This window comes from Podarcis tiliguerta (assembly GCF_965153285.1).
Source record: "Podarcis tiliguerta genome assembly, chromosome: 1".
NCBI lineage: Eukaryota > Metazoa > Chordata > Lepidosauria > Squamata > Lacertidae > Podarcis > Podarcis tiliguerta.
This window is the reverse complement of record NC_139534.1, coordinates 132,769,527-132,788,394: the sequence shown is the minus strand read 5'-3', so window position 1 is coordinate 132,788,394 and position 18,868 is coordinate 132,769,527. Positions and strand designations below refer to the sequence as shown.

General features: G+C 49.1%; 1 protein-coding gene across 2 annotated transcripts in view; it reads right to left on the bottom strand.

Annotated features, from left to right (window-relative positions):
* MDGA2 (MAM domain containing glycosylphosphatidylinositol anchor 2) overlaps positions 1-18,401 on the bottom strand; it is a 379,533-nt gene extending 361,132 nt beyond the window's left edge. For both annotated transcript variants that reach the window (XM_083434972.1, XM_083434973.1), the window contains exon 1: positions 18,116-18,401. In XM_083434972.1, the coding sequence (XP_083291098.1) occupies positions 18,116-18,188 (73 nt within the window). In that variant the 5' untranslated portion in view covers positions 18,189-18,401. The remainder of the gene's footprint in view (positions 1-18,115) is intronic.
* Between the last annotated feature and the right edge of the window lie 467 nt (positions 18,402-18,868).

Here is an 18,868-nt window from a genome sequence, read left to right as displayed (position 1 = left end):
ACTGAGACAGACATGAACTTGGTAGATCTGCACTGTAAATAGTTTTCACAATAAAAACCTGTAAAAGACAGGTCAGAGTCCTGCCTGGTTACTTGCGAGCAACCCCCACCACCATCTGACAGCTATCAAGTTTGATAGCAAATTAGGGGAGCTGGGTATGTTTAGCCTGCAGGAAAGGACACAGAGATGGCATGAGAGCCATCTTCCAAATATCTGAAGGGCTGTCACATGGAAGAGGGAACAAGCTTGTTTTCTGCTGCTGCTGCAGAGAAGAGGACCTGAACCAATGGATCCAAGCTACAAGAAAGGAGATTCCGACTCAACATTAGGAAGAACTTTCCAATGGCAAGAGTTGGAAAGGACATCCTCAGAAAGTCATCATCATCACTGGAGGTTTTTAATCAGGGCAATCTGTCCGGGATTCTTCAGTGGTGATCCTGCAATGTAGAGGGTTGGAATGGATGACCCCTGAGGGTCCCTTCCAATTCTACAATCCTGTGATTCTATGATCCACTAGAAACCAGATCAATCAGCCTTCTGTAGTCAGCTGTGCATCTCTGCAGAAGATCTTTGGATCAGCCGTACAAATCTCTCTGCCCCCACACCCACCCAAAGCAGGCCGACGTAAGAGTTAAAACCCGATGAAAGATTGGTTGTTTCTCTAAATTTTTGCCGGAGTCCCTTGGCTGCGCTGGGAGAGAGCGCAGCATGCTATTTAGAAATGCATGGCACTGCAGCCCCAGCATAATGAGGTCCCTGTTCTCTGCTGAAACCGCTTTGGTTCCTATCGCACAATATCCAGAATTGTACAGGGTTAAACCCATATGATACAATAACCGCATTCAAAACAGCGCTCCCAAACAGCCACGGACCACCACCAGCAGCAGCCCCCCCCCCCCCAAAAAAAAAGACAGGCTCACGAGGACAATCATCACCAGCTTGGGGGGAAATAACAAGGAATAATGAACTACGCCCCCTGTTTTTATTGGGCTTTCTAATGAGGAAGGTGCATTTCAAAAGCTGTGTTTTGGGAGGGAGAGGTTTCGCCAGACCTCCTTTTCCGATGTTCTCCTTCCCACCCACAGCAAATCCCACCCTCCCTTTCACTCTCCTTAAAGCATCAGACCAAACACGAAGCGTTAGGCAAACCTGAGCCAGCTCCGATGACATCCATCCATCAAGAACCACCGAGCCAGCCCCCATTCATCCCCCCTCCCGCCCCGCTTGGCGGTAAAACGTGAGAAATGAAAGGAGAGACTTGGCCAGCAAAAGCCGACTTTGACTACAGCCTGCTCAAGAAACAGACCCTTCCTAGATGAAGAAGCTCCAACCATTATTATTTTTTTAAAAAGCAAATTGAACAGATACATTTCCATTGGCACAGAATTTCTCCCACTAGCTGTGGCAATAGAGGGGAACTACAACGCCCATCATCCCCGATGACTGGTCATGCTGTTTGGTGCTAAAGGGAGACAGAAGGGCTGGGGCCTTCCTGCTAGCAGAGAGGAAACCAGTCCCCACCAGGGGCACAAAAATCACCTATCACTCTATGGATTGTGTGGCATTTGTCGTCGCAAGATCAAAAGGGGCAGAAAGTCCCCGTCCTTCTTGCACCACAGCATAAAAGTGTGCGGTAAACTGATTTTTTCCCCAGGGGGTGGGCAAGGGCTGATGTAGCTCATTGCTGGGGATGCCAATACAGCTTTTTGCCAAGGGCACAAGGAATGCCTCTGTGTATAAGAGCTCGTAGTTTGCATGCCAAAGGTCCCAGTTTTTTATTCCCAGGATCTCCAAGTTGGATGGCAAAGGCTTCCACCAGAGTCCTCGGAGAGCCACTATTAGTCTGGGTGGACCAAAGGTCCCCAACATGGTGACTTTAAAAGTGCCATGCTCTCCAATGCCTCGGTGGCAAAATCTGGGGCACAATCTTGCCAGTTGCCATCTTCCCATTTCCCCCCGCAAGAGAATGGTGCCCATTTTGGGAACTGTGCCCTCGTGTGAATTTGCACCGCACTTCAAAATCGCCCAAGAGAGCGCTGTCCTAGAAGGGCCACCATTCTCTCGCAAAAAATACACACAGGATGTCCCGGTTTTCCCACGACACTTTCAGGGTATGCAGTGTGCCCACCAGTACTGATGCCCATTAAATACCCCACTAAAAATCTTATTCAACATTCAAGCTGCTGTTTGTTCTTTCTCTTTGCACTGGATTAGGTGCATGCCTGAATTTCATTGGATGCCAGGATTGGACACCCGCCCTCCCTTCTGTGAAGAACAGGAGAGCGGTGTGGCGGCCATTTTGTGCCACACACAACACAGCGGCCATTTTGCGGTTGGCTCCCACGGTATTTTCTCAAAATGTGCCCTTCAGTCTGGTGCAGAAAGCATTAAGCCAGAAACATCTAGAGTCCGGCTCAGCATAAGACCAAGTCCAATAATTTATGGATGACCAGAGGTTCCTCAACTTATCTCCAGGAGTTTACACCGTGACTCGTCTCTCTACCACCTCCCTCAGAAATGGCAAGCCTGGGTGCCAAAGTCTTTCTACTTCTGACCAAGTGCACTGAGCTTTATTTGAACTGATTTGCAGAGCAGTTCAGCTCTTGCAGTCGGCTCTGTTGGAACATAGGAGCTTGGGTCATGCAAAGTTTCTTTCCGCTTGCCAGTGGTTGGCCAATACACTAGGATTTCCAGTGCATTTGGAATTCTAAGGTCTCATATATATAAAGCGTATGTTCATAAATTTACAAGGCAAACACATATGTAAGTATATAAGCCACATGTCTGAAATAGTGGGAGAACAATCCTGAAGCCATTTTGACTCTTCCAAATGGACCTGTTTAGGGGTGCCCTGTTTAGGGGAGCTTTTAATGTTTGATGTATCACAGTATTTTAATATTCTTTTGGAAGCCGCCCAGAGTGGCTGGGGAAACCCAGCCAGATGGGCGGGGTATAAATAATAAATTATTATTATTATTATTACCTCAAATATTTCTCTGCAAGGAGGAAGGAAATGGGAAAAGCTTTCCAATTGTCTTTGGACTGTAGGGGCTTACACCTCCCTGCAAAGACAGTCTGGCAAGTCTGGGTTAAGCTGAGCACACTCTCAATATGCGTAAGAGATTCAGGAACTAAGTATTTACCATCTCCAAGGAATGGCTACCCAGATAAGGCAATCAGATAAGGCATGATCAGGTATCCCGGCAGACAGGAGAGAAGCAACACGCTCAAATTTCTGCTGGGGACCACCTCTTTCTGTGATGTATGTATGGTGTTTTGGGGGGTGGTCTTGGGCTACCGGGTGGGCAACTTCAAAAGTCTATATAAGAGCTTGCACACAAATGTTCTGGGTTCCTCCTCCCTCCTGTGTGTGGTGAGTGAGGACCCTGTTGCAACAGTTTAATAAAGATCAGGCTTACTAGCTGCTTTGCTTCTCAATATTCTCTGGTTGGCCTCTGTTATTTTCTCCTACCAATAGAGAACCCATTTAAGGACTCTATACAGGCTCTTGGATACCCCAAGCAGCAGGCTCAGCTTTTGACTTCTAAGAAACTTTCACAGAAAACCTCAGAAAGGACCTGGTAGGGATGAAGCTGTTACCTGGGAGACCAGGGTGCAAACCCTACTCAGCTATGAAGCCCACTACTGCCTCTCCTTAAGAAAAGTCACTGTCTCTCAACATAACTGACCTCACAGAATTGTTGTGGGGATAAAATATAAAGCAGCAGAGAAGTGTGTGCATCAGCCTTGAGCCCTTTGGAGAAAAGGTGGAATTGAATGCAACCATTTTAAAAAGAGAGAAGTGTGTGTGTGTGTGTGTGTGTGTGTGTGTGTGTTTTCATTCTTGCTTTCCTTCTCTCATGGCTGACCAAGATGGGTGACATGCCTGGCACTCACACAAAAATCCAAATGTGTCCAAAGGCCTAAAAAAAAGTTAATGTCCCCTAGCAACATTTTTAAGGGATGTGGGTGGCGCTGTGGGTTAAACCACAGAGCCTAGGACTTGCCGATCAGAAGGTCGGCGGTTCAAATCCCCACGACGGGGTGAGCTCCCGTTGCTCGGTCCCTGCTCCTGCCAACCTAGCAGTTTGAAAGCACATCAAAGTGCAAGTAGATAAATAGGTACCACTCTGGCAGGCAGGTAAATGGCATTTCCGTGCGCTGCTCTGGTTCGCGAGAAGCGGCTTAGTCCTGCTGGCCACATGACCCGGAAGCTGTACGCCGGCTCCCTCGGCTAATAAAGCGAGATGAGTTTCGCAACCCCAGAGTTGGCCACGACTGGACCTAATGGTCAGGGGCCCCTTTACCTTTACCTTTAGCAACATTTTTATTTTAAAAAGAAACCAGAGAGTGCCTTCTCTGCAAAGCCATGGGTGGAGTAAGGCAAGATCCCCTTTTCCGTATTGATCGATTGATTGTTAATTTGTTTACCCCGAAGACAAAACCTTTTTCAGACATTGTGGTGAGGAGGGAGAAGTATAAGCAATGCGGTGAGGATCCGTTTGCTTCCCTGATTTTATTGGCTATTTTATGTAGGCTTTAGTGTACCATCAGCACTCTAGTTTTCTGGAATTACACGAGCTATAAATACAGAGCTCAGCCTCTGTGGCACATGGGACAAGAGCGGCGGAGGAATTTTTTTCTGCCTGGGACCAATTTATTATGCTGCTCCTGAACTTCCGTGATTTGATTTAATATTTGTATTCTGCTTTTCCAGCAACAAATGCTGAGCTAAAAGTGGACCAGAATAATCACAACCACATTAATAAACAACAAACGTGCCATTACTATGATATCAAACACAGCAGTATGTTAATAAAGAGAACGACAACAGTTTGGGAGGCAGCGCCCAGCCAGATTGCTCAACTCCCAGATTTTATGATGCGGTTTGGAAGGAAACAATCCATTGAAAAGAACCAGGGGATGTTTTCCTGAACTTGTCATCTGGGAGAAGTATATATAGTTATGAAAATTCTGAAGTCTCAAATATATAGAATAATATATATTAAGTCTCAAATATATAGAATAATATATATTCTATAATATATAGAATATATAGGGCCTAGGACCCTCGTACCTACGGGACCGCCTCTCCTGATATGTCCCACAGAGGAACCTACGGTCTTCAAATAAAAACATCCTGAAGGTCCCAGGCCACAGAGAGGTTAGGCTGGCCTCAACTAGAGCCAAGGCTTTTTCAGCTGCGGCTCCAACCTGGTGGAATGCTCTGTCACAAGAGACAAGGGCCCTGCAAGACTTGACATCTTTCCACAGGGCCTGCAAGACAGAGCTGTTCCACCAGGCCTTTGGTCAGGGCGCAGCCTGACCCCCTCCGCTGGCAATCTTTACAAAACTTTAGTTTATGGTTGCCATCAATTTTGATTTTAATTAATTTTTATAATGTTTTTATAATGTTGCACTATTTTAGTGTTGTTAGCCGCCCTGACCCCGGCTTCGGCTGGGGAGGGCGGGATATAAATAAAATTTATTATTATTATTATTATTATTATTAGCATAATTCTTGCTTTTGAAACGTGTTGGTCATGTGGGCCTCTTTGCATTGTAGGAGTCCTTCATAATTCCCCTTGCCTGAGAGCACATAGACCAGGGGTCAGCAATCTAAGGCCCATGGGCCGGAAGCAGCCCACAGAGGTCGTTTGACCAGCCCACGAGCCGAATCGAACCGCCCGCTCACGCACTGCGCTAAACCGGCGTGGCGCAGTGTGGGGACTCGCTTCCGTGGCACCAGATTCAATGTGGCAATTCCCAGACCATCCACAGGCCAGATTTAGAAGGCATTTGGGCCTGATCCGGCCCGTGGACCTTAGTTTGCCGACCCATGGCCCAGATGCTCAGCACTGAGGGATCACCAGGTCTGGTTGGGCTTTCTGACTGTCATATCAATGATCCTCCTCTTCCTCTTCCCAGTGTTGATGCTTTGTGTAAACTCTGTTAATCCTCAGGAATATCACACCTTGACCTGCCTGAGCCACTGTGACCCCACCTTATGCTTGAAGTATTTCTGCTTTGCAAAGGGGATGTCTGTCTTCTCCATGCCAAAAATGGTAACCTTCAAAAAGAGGTGTCTCTCTTTGTTCTGGGTCTCTCACCTGTTTACAAGGAGGAGTGGGGGACACTGTGGCAACAGAAAAATAAAGATCAGCCTTGCTTCCACTGGACCCTGCCTCCATCCTTTCTTCTCTGACCAATCATGGACTTAGGGGACTCTTGGGGAGTTGGGCAGCCAAAGCCAAACAAGAATTTCCCCAATAACAATATTATGGGAAGAGGCAGCGTTGTGCAGTGGTTAGAGAGTGTTGAACGAAGACCTGAGATGCCAGGACTCAAATTCCTCACTCATCTATAAAGCTCACTGGGTGACCTTTGGGCCCAGTCTCTGCTTCTCAGCCGCACCTACCCAGCCTAAATATACTCAGATCCTTCGACTGTTCCTCATAAGGCTTGGTTTCAGGACCCTTGATCATATTGGTCACCCTCCTCTGCACACCTTCTAGCTTGTCCGTATCCTCCTTAAGTTTTGGTGTCCAGAACTGGACATAGGACTCCAGGTGGAGTCAGATCAAGACAATACTGAACAATACTATGGCTTCCCTTGATCTGGACACTAGACTTCTGTAATTCAGTAGACTCCAGCAGAGCTAGAATTTGACTCCTGGATCTTCTGAGAATCTCAGGAAACTCTTGCCAGCTTTCCGGAACTTGACTTGAAGAGCAAACTTTTACTATTCTTCCTCCTCCTCCGAGAAAAAAGGGAGAATTGTCCTTTTGAAAGCTCAATCTCCTTGATATTTCTTATGTTAATGATCTCACATTTTTTATCCTCCTTGCTGTAACAATGGCTCCTTGCAGCCATGCTGTGCTCTTCCCTTTCGTTTTACTTAAATGATTGCCCCATGACACCCCTCTTGAATAAAAGCATGGAAAGGGAAAAGCTGAGCTTCTCTTATTATTAAGCAACATTAGACTCGTGTTTGTTCTCCATTTAATTTGCATATGGAGAGTTAAAAACCACTCCTGTCGGGATTGACAAAGAGGTAATTCTAAGGTTGGGTTCTCTCCCCCCAAGAAAATAAAGTCAGTATGCTAAACAAAGAGGCTAACAGGACCTTTTGTTCGACCTTTCCAGGAGCTTTGAAAAATGCTTTCAGCTTCCCACAATCACCAGAAATACATGGTATCACACAGAGATGTGCCCGCTTCCAGCAGATCAAGGAAATGAGATTGGGATTGTGTTGAAACTGACTCTGAGCCCACAGAAGGGGGAACAAGGAGAGTGAGAAATCTAAGATCACCATAAAGTGGGCAAGGAAATCAGCCCTGAGTGCTCACTGGAAGGACAGATCGTGAAGCTGAGGCTCCAATACTTTGGCCACCTCATGAGAAGAGAAGACTCACTGGAAAAGACCCTGATGTTGGGAAAGATGGAGGGCACAAGGAGAAGGGGACAACAGAGGATGAGATGGTTAGACAGTGTTCTCGAAGCTACAAACATGAACCTGACCAAACTGCAGGTGGCAGTGGAAGACAGGAGTGCCTGGCGTGCTCTGGTCCATGGGGTCACGAAGAGTCGGACACGACTGAACGACTAAACAACAACAACAAAGTGGGCAAGGAACCATCATTGATTTGGCTACTGACGGCGGCCGACAGACTCTACTACAAACTGGCTGTGGTTTAACATATTTCATAAGAGCATAAGACAATAATATGAGGCTGCTGGATCAAGCCAGTGACCCATTTGGTCCAGCAACCTGTTCTCACAGTGGACAACCAGATGTCTGTGGAAAACCCGCAAGAAGTACCCTAGCAACCTTGCACAACTCCAAGACAACGTTGTCTTCCCAATTGACTTCAACGAGCAAAGAGATGCTGAGATGAAATAGAGCGTGCTGAGCAGTTGGTTGTAAACAGCACAGCTGCCCCACCATTCATAGCAACACTGCAAGGCAGTAGGAGAAGCTCATTGGATGCAGACCTCTGCTACTCCTACAGCGCTTGCAAGGGGCTAACCCTGCTTCATATGTCCTAAGCGTCAGGCATGCCCTCTAGATCAGACCAGAGTGGGTCAATCGGGGTCGCAACCCTGTTTCACGTAGCAGCCAGCCAACGCAGGCACAAACAGAGTCACAAGACAACCCCCGTCTCCCACAACTAGTATTCCATGTTAGGCTACCCCTGAGGCTGGAGGCTCCATTGTTCATTGCTGTCTCAACAGCACATTGCACACCGCCCTGTGACCATGATGGATAAATGACAGTCTAGGTGTATAGCAAACTAATGTAGCCGTCATGACTAACAGGCAGCAAGACATTGACTCATGCATTAAGTAATGAAGTAAGATTCCATCCTGAATCTATTGTCAATCAGTTTATGAAAGCAGACTCTTGAGAGACAGGTAGGAAAAATTATCTTGGATCTTCCAACACCATATATCATCTGTGATCTGTGATTACTAAGACCTAACACGGGTTTCTCAAAAATAAGTCATGTCAAACAAACCTCATTTCTTTTTTCGATGGAATTAAGTTTGATGGAACTTGGTGGATCAGGGGAATGTTGTGGACATAGCGTATCTTGATTTCAGTAAGGCTTTTGACAAAGTCCCTAATGATATTCTTGCATTGAAGGTGGTAAAATATGGGTTGAACGAGGTAACTGTTAGGTGGATTAGTAGCTGACTGGCAGGCTGAAACCAAAGATGACTCATTAATGGTTCCTGTCACCCTGGAAAAAAGTGCCAAGTGGGGTGCTGCAAGGTTCTGTCCTGGGCCTGTTGTTGTTCAACGACTTTATGAATGACTTGTATGAAGGAACTGAGGGAGCGTTCATCCAATTTGCAGATGACACCAAACTGGGAGGAGTAGCTAATGCTGCAGAAGACAGAATCAGAATTCAAAGTAATAATAATAATTTATTATTTATACTCCACCCATCTGGCTGGGTTTCCCCAGCCACTCTGGACGGCTTCCAACAAAGTATTAAAATGTTAAACATTAAAAGCCTCCCTAAACAGGGCTGCCTTCAGATGTCTTCTAAAAGTCTGGTAGTTGTTCTCCTCTTTGACATCTGTTGGGAGGGCGTTCCACAGGGGGGTGCCACCACCGAGAAGGCCCTCTGCCTGGTTCCCTGTAACTTGGCTTCTTGCAGTGAGGGAACCGCCAGAAGCCCCTTGGTGCTGGACCTCAGCGTCTGGGCAGAACAATGGGGGTAAAAATGCTCCTTCAGATATACTGGACCAAGGTCAGATTGGACCTTATCAGATTGGAGAACAGGCCACAAGCCAACAAAATGAATTTCAATAGGGACAACTGTCAGGTTCAGCTCTTAGGCTTTGCACCCTAAGGTCCTATGGCAGGTTACAACAATTAAAATCAAGTATATCTAAGGTCCTATGGCAGGTTACAACAATTAAAATCAAGTATATCTCCACCCCCATCGTTCAGCCCACAAGCTGAGGTCCAGCACCGAGGGCCTTCTGGCATTTCCCTCGCTGAGAAAAGCCAAGATACAGGGAACCAGGCAGAGGGCGTTCTCGGTAGTGGCACCCACCCTGTGGAATGACCTCCCACCAGATGTCGATGAGAACAACAACTATCAGATTTTTAGAAGATATCTGAAGGCAGCCCTGTTTAGGGAGGCTTTTAATGTTTGATGTATTACAGTATTTTAATATTTTGTTGGAAGCCGCCCAGAGTGGCTAGGGAAGCCCAGCCAGATGGGTGGGGTATAAATAAATTATTATTATTATTATTATTATTATTATTATTATTATTATTATTATTATTGTTATTATACACAATGTCAATAATAGTTTGAAACAACTTACAGTCATAGAAATGTGGTGGGTCCTACAGTGTGTCTAGAGGGGAAACTCTCCAGGGAGGAGTCCAGCTCTGACCCTGGAAGTGGCACCTCCCTTGGATGAGGAGTCTCAACCATCTCCCCAACCAAGTCTGTCTGCCCGTACCAGTTCTGCAGAATGTCAAATAAGCCTTCAGCGCCTGTTGGGAGAGGCCACACCACAAGGACTCTCCAAGGTCCTGAAGAACCCAAGGCTACGCGTCTCTTTCCCAACCATCTTGCCCTGCAGATGCTGCAGAGTGCAATTCCCACCAGCCCCAGCATGATGCAACCATGTAGCTTGGGATGGTTGTGAGATGCAGTCCCAAACCTCTGGAGGATATCAGGTCGCAGAAGGCTGGTTCAGGGAGAGTTCTGCCATCCTTTCTTCTGTAGCTAAATTTTAAAAAAAGAAAAAATTCCTGGAACAGCCTGCACATGAGTGGAACATAAGAGGATCCTGCTGGATCAGGCCATCTAGTCCAGCATTCTGGTCTCACAGGGACCAACCAGATGATTGTGGGAAACCAGCAAGCAGGACTCAAGCACAAGAACATTCTCCTTTCCTGTGGTTTCCAGCAACAGGTGTTCAGAAGCATTGCTGCCTCTGACCATAGAGGCAGAGTATAGCCATCATGGCTAGTAACCATCAATGGATTTTTCCTCCATGAATTTGGCCATCTAGGTTGGTGGAGGGGAGTTTCATAGTCTAACTCTGCTCTGAATAGAGACGTATTTCCATTTATGCGTCCAGGATCTTCCAATATTCAACTTCACTTGATGTCCACAACTTCTAGTGTTGTGACAGTGGGAGGAAAACTTTCCTCTCTCTACTCTCTCCATGCCATGAATAATTTTTACAAACTTCTATAGTGTTACCTCTTACTCAGTCATCAAAGATAAGCAGGACTTGGTCTGGGTAATGGTGGAACGGGAGACCACCCTGGGAACTCTCTGCATGATATTTTGAGTTCCACAAGAGGGGGAACATAATGTTTTGAAGGTCCAGGTGAATCCTTGTAAAACTGGACAATTGCACTGGGTCTCTGTGAACTCTGTCCAGGGCTGCAGGAGATTGATTATATATTTTAAAAATTGCCGCTAGCTTCTGAACCCACTGAACTGAAGCATCTCCGAGACGGAAATTAATTACCTTTCTCCTACCTATTTGCAGAGCAAAATCCTTGATTGAGCCTTCTTAGCCCTGGCAAAATATTAATCATCATATTCATACTTGTGTCAAGATTTTAGATTATTACCGGTAACTGTTATTTTTTTAATAATAATAATAAATCCATCAGACACGTTTTGCTGAGATTTAAAGGCTCTCTGGCAATGCAGATAAGCAATGAAAACTTGGAGATCAGCCGTCCCCAAGTAGTTCCTCTCCAAAGGATTTCGACTGCAACTTCCATCAGGCTCAAGCTGATGCTTCAAAGCAACTGGAGAGCAACATGCTGGAAAAGCTGCTTTTCCAGAGGAAACAAGGGAAGGGCACTCTCAAAGCTGCTGAATGCCCCCTGTTTGAGCTGTTGACCCTTGTTTCCAAAGGCCATAAGAGTGTGCCCATAAGAACATAAGGAGACCCTGATATATCAAGCCATTGGCTCCTGCAACCCAGCATCCTGTTCTCACAGTGACCAATGAGATGGTTGTGGGATACCTGCAAACAGGACCTGCTGAATATACTCTCTGTGCACAGGCAAACTTTCCAACGTACATCATAGACTAGACTACACTAGAATAGAATAGAATAGAATAGAATAGACTAGAATAGAATAGAATAGAATAGAATAGAATAGAATAGAATAGAATAGAATCATAGAGTTGGAAGAGACCACAAGGGCCATCGAGTCCAACCCCCTGCCAAGCAGGAAACACCATCAGAGCACTCCTGACATATGGTTGTCAAGCCTCTGCTTAAAGACCTCCAAAGAAGGAGACTCCACCACACTCCTTGGCAGCAAATTCCACTGTCGAACAGCTCTTACTGTCAGGAAGTTCTTCCTAATGTTTAGGTGGAATCTTCTTTCTTGTAGTTTGGATCCATTGCTCCGTGTCCACTTCTCTGGAGCAGCAGAAAACAACCTTTCTCCCTCCTCTATGTGACATCCTTTTATATATTTGAACATGGCTATCATATCACCCCTTAACCTCCTCTTCTCCACGCTGCTGTTGGTTAGTGGCAGATGACACCAGCCTAGTCATAGCAATGGGAATAATAATAATAATTTATTATTTATACAGGGACGCGGGTGGCGCTGTGGGTAAAAGCCTCAGCGCCTAGGGCTTGCCGATCGAAAGGTCGGCGGTTCGAATCCCCGCAGCGGGGTGCGCTCCCGTTGTTCAGTCCCAGCGCCTGCCAACCTAGCAGTTCGAAAGCACCCTCGGGTGCAAGTAGATAAATAGGGACCGCTTACTAGCGGGAAGGTAAACGGCGTTTCCGTGTGCGGCTCTGGCTCGCCAGAGCAGCGATGTCACGCTGGCCACGTGACCCGGAAGTGTCTCCGGACAGCGCTGGCCCCTGGCCTATAGAGTGAGATGGGCGCACAACCCTAGAGTCTGTCAAGACTGGCCCGAACGGGCAGGGGTACCTTTATTATTTATACCCCACCCATCTGACTGAGTTTCCCCAGCCACTCTGGGTGGCCCCCAATCAAGTGTTAAAAACAGTACAGCATTAAATTTTAAAAACTCCCCTAAACAGGGCTGCCTTCAGTTGTCTTTTAAAAGTAAAATAGTTATTTATTGCCTTGACATCTGCTGGGAGGGCATTCCACAGGGCAGTCGCCACCACCGAGAAGGCCCTCTGTCTGGTTCCCTGTAACCTCACTTCTCGCAATGAGGGAACCGCCAGAAGGCCCTCAGCACTGGACCTCAGTGTCTGGGTAGAACGATGGGGGTGGAGATGCTCCTTCAGGTATACTGGACCGAGGCCATTTAGGGCTTTCAAGGTCAGCACCAACCCTTTGAATTGTGCTCAGAAACGTACTGGGAGCCAATGCAGCTCTCTCAGGACCAGAGTTATGTGGTCTCAGCGGCCACTCCCAGTCACTAGTCTGGCTGCCACATTCTGGATTAGTTGCAGTTTCCGGGTCACCTTCAAAGGTAGCCCCACGTAGAACGCATTGCAGTAGTCCAAGCGAGAGATAACTAGAGCATGCACCACCCTGGCAAGACAGTCCGCAGGCAGGTAGGGTCTTAGCCTGCATACCAGGTGGAGCTGGTAGACAGCTTCCCTGGACACAGAATTGACCTGCGCCTCCATGGACAGCTGTGAGTCCAAAATGATTCCCAGGCTGCTCACCTGGTCCTTCAGGGGCACAGTTACCCCATTCAGGACCAAGGAGTCCCCCACACCCGCCCGCCCCCTGTCCCCCCAAAATAGTACTTCTGTCTTGTCAGGATTCAACCTCAATCCGTTAGCTGCCATCCATCCTCCAACCGCCTCCAGGCACTCACACAGGACCTTCACCGCCTTCACTGGTTCTGATTTAAAAGAGAAGACACCCCAAAGCAAATCTTGCTGCCTTACTGAGCTCTCAGAATAACACCACAGCAGAAACTCTGCAATCCCCAATGTGTACAGGGTGTATACCTGAGATTTTGTGTGTGTCAGCTAGTTTACACATGTGCTTTTGACATTGTAAATAAATATACATACATTACAATTCCCGAGTAAGGAGATGGCCTTTCCCCAAGGTGTTTGCTTAGCCTTAGCCAATAGCTAAAAGGGACACCTTAAAGCAGTGGTTCTCGAGGGGTGTGGAGCATCACACCAGTGTGGCAGGCGAGGAAGGCGAGTGTGGCAGGAAGATTCAAGGACAATCAAAGAAGCACCTAAACCTTTCGGTGTAGTAGCGTATTGTATAGTTTTGTTTTAGTTTTTTGCAGAACAGAGATAGATACCTTCAGTGCTTTTTTCTGGGGGTACACAGGGATGCACATACCCCTAAACATTTTGTGAATCTAAGTTTGGCCTCATTGAGGGGCAGTATTTCAATATGAGTTGGAAAATGAGAGTACCCCTAAGCATTTTTATTTTTATTTTTTAGAAAAAAGCACTGGATATCTTTGCAAAATGAGAACAAGTGATTATGCAAGCTCACCCCTCTCATTGAGGCCCATACGCAAGAGGCTCATTTATAGTTATATTTTGGAAATGATTCCTGTTCTTATGTAGCTGCATTATTTTATACTTTCCAGGGATGTCCCATGATCATATTATAAAGTAGCTGTGTTCTGTGCTATAAATCAAACCCCGCTAGGGAATTGTTCCTTTTGGTTTTCCAATGTATAAGAAGTACACCCAATAATCAATATCTATCAGTATCAATAAAAGCAACAATATTCATACCAATATCAATTTAAAAAATCAGTATGAGCCCAGAGAAAATAGTTTGAGAACTGCTGCCAATGGCTAGAAGATGCTTGCTTAGATGAGCGTTGCTGGCCCTTGATTGCTGGTGGCTACTAGCTGTAGAACAAGTTCTGCTTATTTTGGTGAGGTTTAATAGGAAGCTGTTTACAGGTTAGGAATCCAGAGATACCAAACAGGAGATGCCTGGGAATGTTGTCATCCCCACCCCCCTACCCCACCCCACACAATTCAAGAAGGAGCTTTGACTGTGGAAACTCTAAGGTTTGGGGGAACAACTGTCATTACTTAAAAAGCCAGCTCTTGCCTTCCCTCTCCAGCTTGGCATGCATTTTTCCTTAAGCAAACAGGTACAGCAAAAGAAAGTGTTCTCTCTCCAGGACAGTCTCATCATTAGGAAACTGACCCTGTGAAAGACTGCCCCCTAGAGGCTCCTGCTGCTCAAGGAGAAGGTGGTGAGCACAAAGCATTGAAATAATTCAACTAGAGTTGCTTTTGCTGAACTAGGCATTTTGGACAATAGTACATGGACGGCCCCATCTTCCACAGAAGGCGCACCTTAAAATCAGGAATGTTCTGGATCTGAGCACCCTGCTAAGCCACCCAACAGCCTACCTGGGTATCCACAGCACTGCGGGGTTCGCAAAGGCTCCATTTCCCAGCCCCCACTGGGGCAGGTGATTCCAGGTGGCCAATGGAAGATGTTCAAAAATCCAACCGGTTGATGCAGGACCAACACAAATACCAAAGCAAAGGTAAACCCACAAGAAAGAATCCTTAGGGCAGTCTGCACACACCAAACACAAAAAAACCAAACAGATTCCAGCTGTGTGCAATAGCCAAAAAAAGAAAACAGGAGATAAAGGAACCTCAAAAGCATGGAGGGCAAGACAATTCTTTATCTGCATTTTTTATATAAAAGAATCCTTTTCAACAGGAATTGACGGAAAGGTTGGGGTATTGACGACCAAGTCCTACCAACAGTCTCTAGATGCAGACTCGCACCCAAAACCTGCAGACGAAATTCCTCAACCAACCACCGTGTTTTGAATGGGGAGTGTGAGCAGAATCACACACCATTTGCCAGGGAGAGGCTGTGTGTCGCCTGCCACATCCATGCGCTCTCATCACCAGCACAGCAAAACGGCAGCGGGGAAGGGTTATGCCAATCACGCTCATCGCTCTGTGCTCGACTCCAGGAATCCCACACCTCAGAGCCACCAAGACTGACGGCCTGTTTCTTCCTGCCCACATATAACATGCTGTCTTTGTGAGAAAAGAAACACGCACACACACTAGATTGAATGAACATCCTGTCCTCCGAGGAGAACCTTTTGTAATGCACACTCACACAAAGAAGGTTGTTTTTTTCATATATATATATATATATATATATATATGCAACCATGGTGCCAAATAACACCACTTGCCATCAAAACTCAGATCTGCAGGAGTCACAAAATCGGGCAGGGACATCAACAGATGGTTGGGGGATCATTATAAATTGAATATAACCAAACACAAGTCCAAGTGCCGTTAGAGTGCTCTGTTCAGGGGTGAAAAATCTCATGCATTTGCCCCCAAAAGGAAATATTATGAAACTAGCACAGAACTTCAGCAACATACATTCTCTGCGTGCAATATTTTTTTCGGGTGTTCGGCTAGGAAGGAAATTGGTGGAAGTGTATGGGGGATACTATCGAGCACACCAGAGGAGAGGAATTCGTTTGGGGGTTTTTTCTTCCCAGGAACAGGCCTCCTCAAACAGCTAGAACCTGGTTTGATCACGGGAAAGCCACACAAGAGGCAAAATTCCCAGGGCCCAAGAGAAACCACTCGTCATTACCAAATGGCCTTCCAGGCACCAAGAGAAGCCAAGGGACCTGGCTCCCTGGTCCAGAGCCAGCCCTGCCCAGCCTAGCCCCCTTTCCAGAGAGGATGCTCTTCAAAGAGGCATGAAATCCATCTCTTCCCTCTGTGTGTGTGTGTGTGTCATCACTAGCTGGAGAGAAGAGACGCGGGGAAGGTTTGGCCTCTCTCTGGGTTCGGCATTCCCGACATCAGAAGGCTGTTGCCAGGGAAATGGAATGAATGAGAGAAATTCAGAAGGAAAATGCAAAACTACCCCCACCCCTACCAAAGCAAAAAAAAAGGGGGGGAGCAGTTACTTCCAGGGGGAAGAAAGGGGTTCGATACAGAGGTACCGAGCCTTGTCTCTTTTCTGTGCTGCAGGAAATGCTGATTCTGGGGAGGAGCAGGGGGTTTTTTTACACACACATACACACACAATTGCCGCAGAGAAGGAGAAGCAAGCTGCCTGCCTGCCTGCCTGCCTGCCTGGGGAGTGAATGAATCTTCCCTCCCCCGCCGCCCCCTCGCTCTGCCAACGTCAGCCGGAGATTTGCATGGCACAAGCGGCGCCCACCGCCGTCTCCTCCTCCTCCTCCTCCAAAGCGGGCACCGCGGCCATTGGAGCCGGGCAGCGCTGTGTGTGCGTAAATGTGCCACGCTGAAGATGCCGCCCGCTCTCGGCTGCTTCCAGAGGGTTAAACTCCATCTCCCCCTGGCTGCCAACCCGAGTTAATTTCCACCTCCACAACACCGGGGGTTGGGGAGATTTAATAGAGGGTTATTTTTAGCATCCTTCCAACACGCGCGCACACGCGGGCGCACACACACACGCACCAAAAACCTTCTACAGGGAAGCTTCCCCCCGCAAAAAAAGAGAGACATCTGAAAGGCCACCCCAGAAATAGATGCGGGAAAGTTTGCAGCCTGTCAAAACCTCTCCTAACCTCCGCTCACCGGGAAGCAGGGCTGAGAGGAGTTCAGGAAACGGGGGGGGGGGGGGGAGAGAGAGAGAGAAGAGAGAGAGAGAGAGAGAGAGAGAGAGAGAGAGAGAGAGAAGTCTTTTTCAGCCTCCAAGACTCTCTCTGGGCTCTGCTGACATCTCCGCACACGCCTGCCTGTCTCTGCAGCCTCGGATTGCACCCACCAGCCTCTCCGGGCGCCCATCACCAGGGCCTCCTGCCCCCCAATGCAAGACCCCCTGGAGGCTCCCAAAACGAGCCCAGAGGTGGAAAGATTCCCCCTCCCATGTGCAAGCAGACCGTGGCTGGCATCGCATCTTTCGGGGGGAGGTGGAGAGGGATGAGGCAAACGAGCCTCCTTCTCTTTCCCGAGGTCTTTGCAGCTGGTATTTAGACAGCTGCGTGGAGAAGGGGAGCGGGGGCCAGCGAGAGAACAGAGGGGGCCATTTACGCGCCCAGGAGAGCCCGGCCAACCTCGGCAACACGGAGCTCCAGAAAGCCCGGAGCTGGGAGGATGGAGCGGTGGACGGAGCGAGTCAGAGACGGACCGAGTCCTCCCGGTCATTGCCCGGTGCCCAGATGTGCCTCCGGCTGCATTTGCAGCTGGAGGAAGAGGAGGGGGGAGCCTGGGGCTTCCTCTCCTTCCTTCCTTTGCCCACCACCCTCCGCCAAATCTCCCGTTCCTCCCTCCCCACCCCAAAGTCAGCTCCCTCCAAACGGTCCCTCTCCCTGGGATGCCACCCCCTCCACCGTTCCTCGGTGGCGCAGAGCAGGTCCCCCTCCCCTCTCCCTCGTTTCCTGGACCGGCGGGGAGGTGGGGGCAGCAATCCGGTCGCCTGAGCCAAGACCCGAGTTCGAGCCTCGTTCGGTTGAGATTTGGGGGTGGGGGGGTGCGAAAGAGCTGCTTTTTGAGCTCCGGAAGGTCGGGGGTGCGAAGAGAAGGCTCTCCATGCTTGCAAGGTCACCACGACGCGGGAGGTGGGCTGTTTTTTCCCCTCCGGTGGGGAGAGAGAGAGAGAGAGAGAGAGAGAGAGAGAGCAGTAGCGAGCCGGTGGCCGGCACTCACCGTAGACGCCTTGCCCGGAGATGCCCTCCAGCAGCACGGCGAGCAGCCACACGGCCCCGTAGGCTAAATCCATCTTGGCGGCGGCGGGAGCAGCGGCAGCCACATATCCGGGCGGAGGGGACCGGGAGCAGGAGGAGGCGCGCCCCGCTCGCTCGCTCGCTCGCTCTGCCACGGCCCGCTCGCGGCTCCCGAGGATGGAGGAGGGCGAGGACAAGGATGGAGAGGGAGGCAGCGGCAGGAGGAAGAGGCGGAGAAGAGGCGCCCCCCGGGCAGGAGGCGACGCGCGGCGGCGGAGGCTCCGAGCCCCGGCTAGATCGCGGCGTCCTTGCGCGGCGCACTCTGCTGCGGCGGGGCCGGCGGCAGCGGCTCGGCGGCGGCGGAGGAACAGGGCGCAGCCATGGCGGGAGCGCCCCCGGCGCACTCCCGGGCCTGCGGGCGGCGGGGCTGCTGGCTCTCTCCTCCTCCTCCTGCAGCGGCGGGCCCGGGCTGGGAAAGGCAGGATGCGCGCCTGGCAGCAGCTGCGGGGCTTGCGCGCCGCGGTCACGTTGGGCGCTACGTGCTCCGAGCCGCCAGCCGACAAGGCAGCCCCGAGCCGGCCGCGTCAACCGCGCGCCGCCGCCGCTACCGCCGCCACAGCCGCTGGGACCGCTCGTGCCGCCGCCTCTCGCTTCTCCTCCTCGCGAGCGCCGCGGAATGGGAGGCGCCGCGCCTGCCTGCCTCCTGCTTGCCCAGCCTCCGCGCACCTCCTCCTTC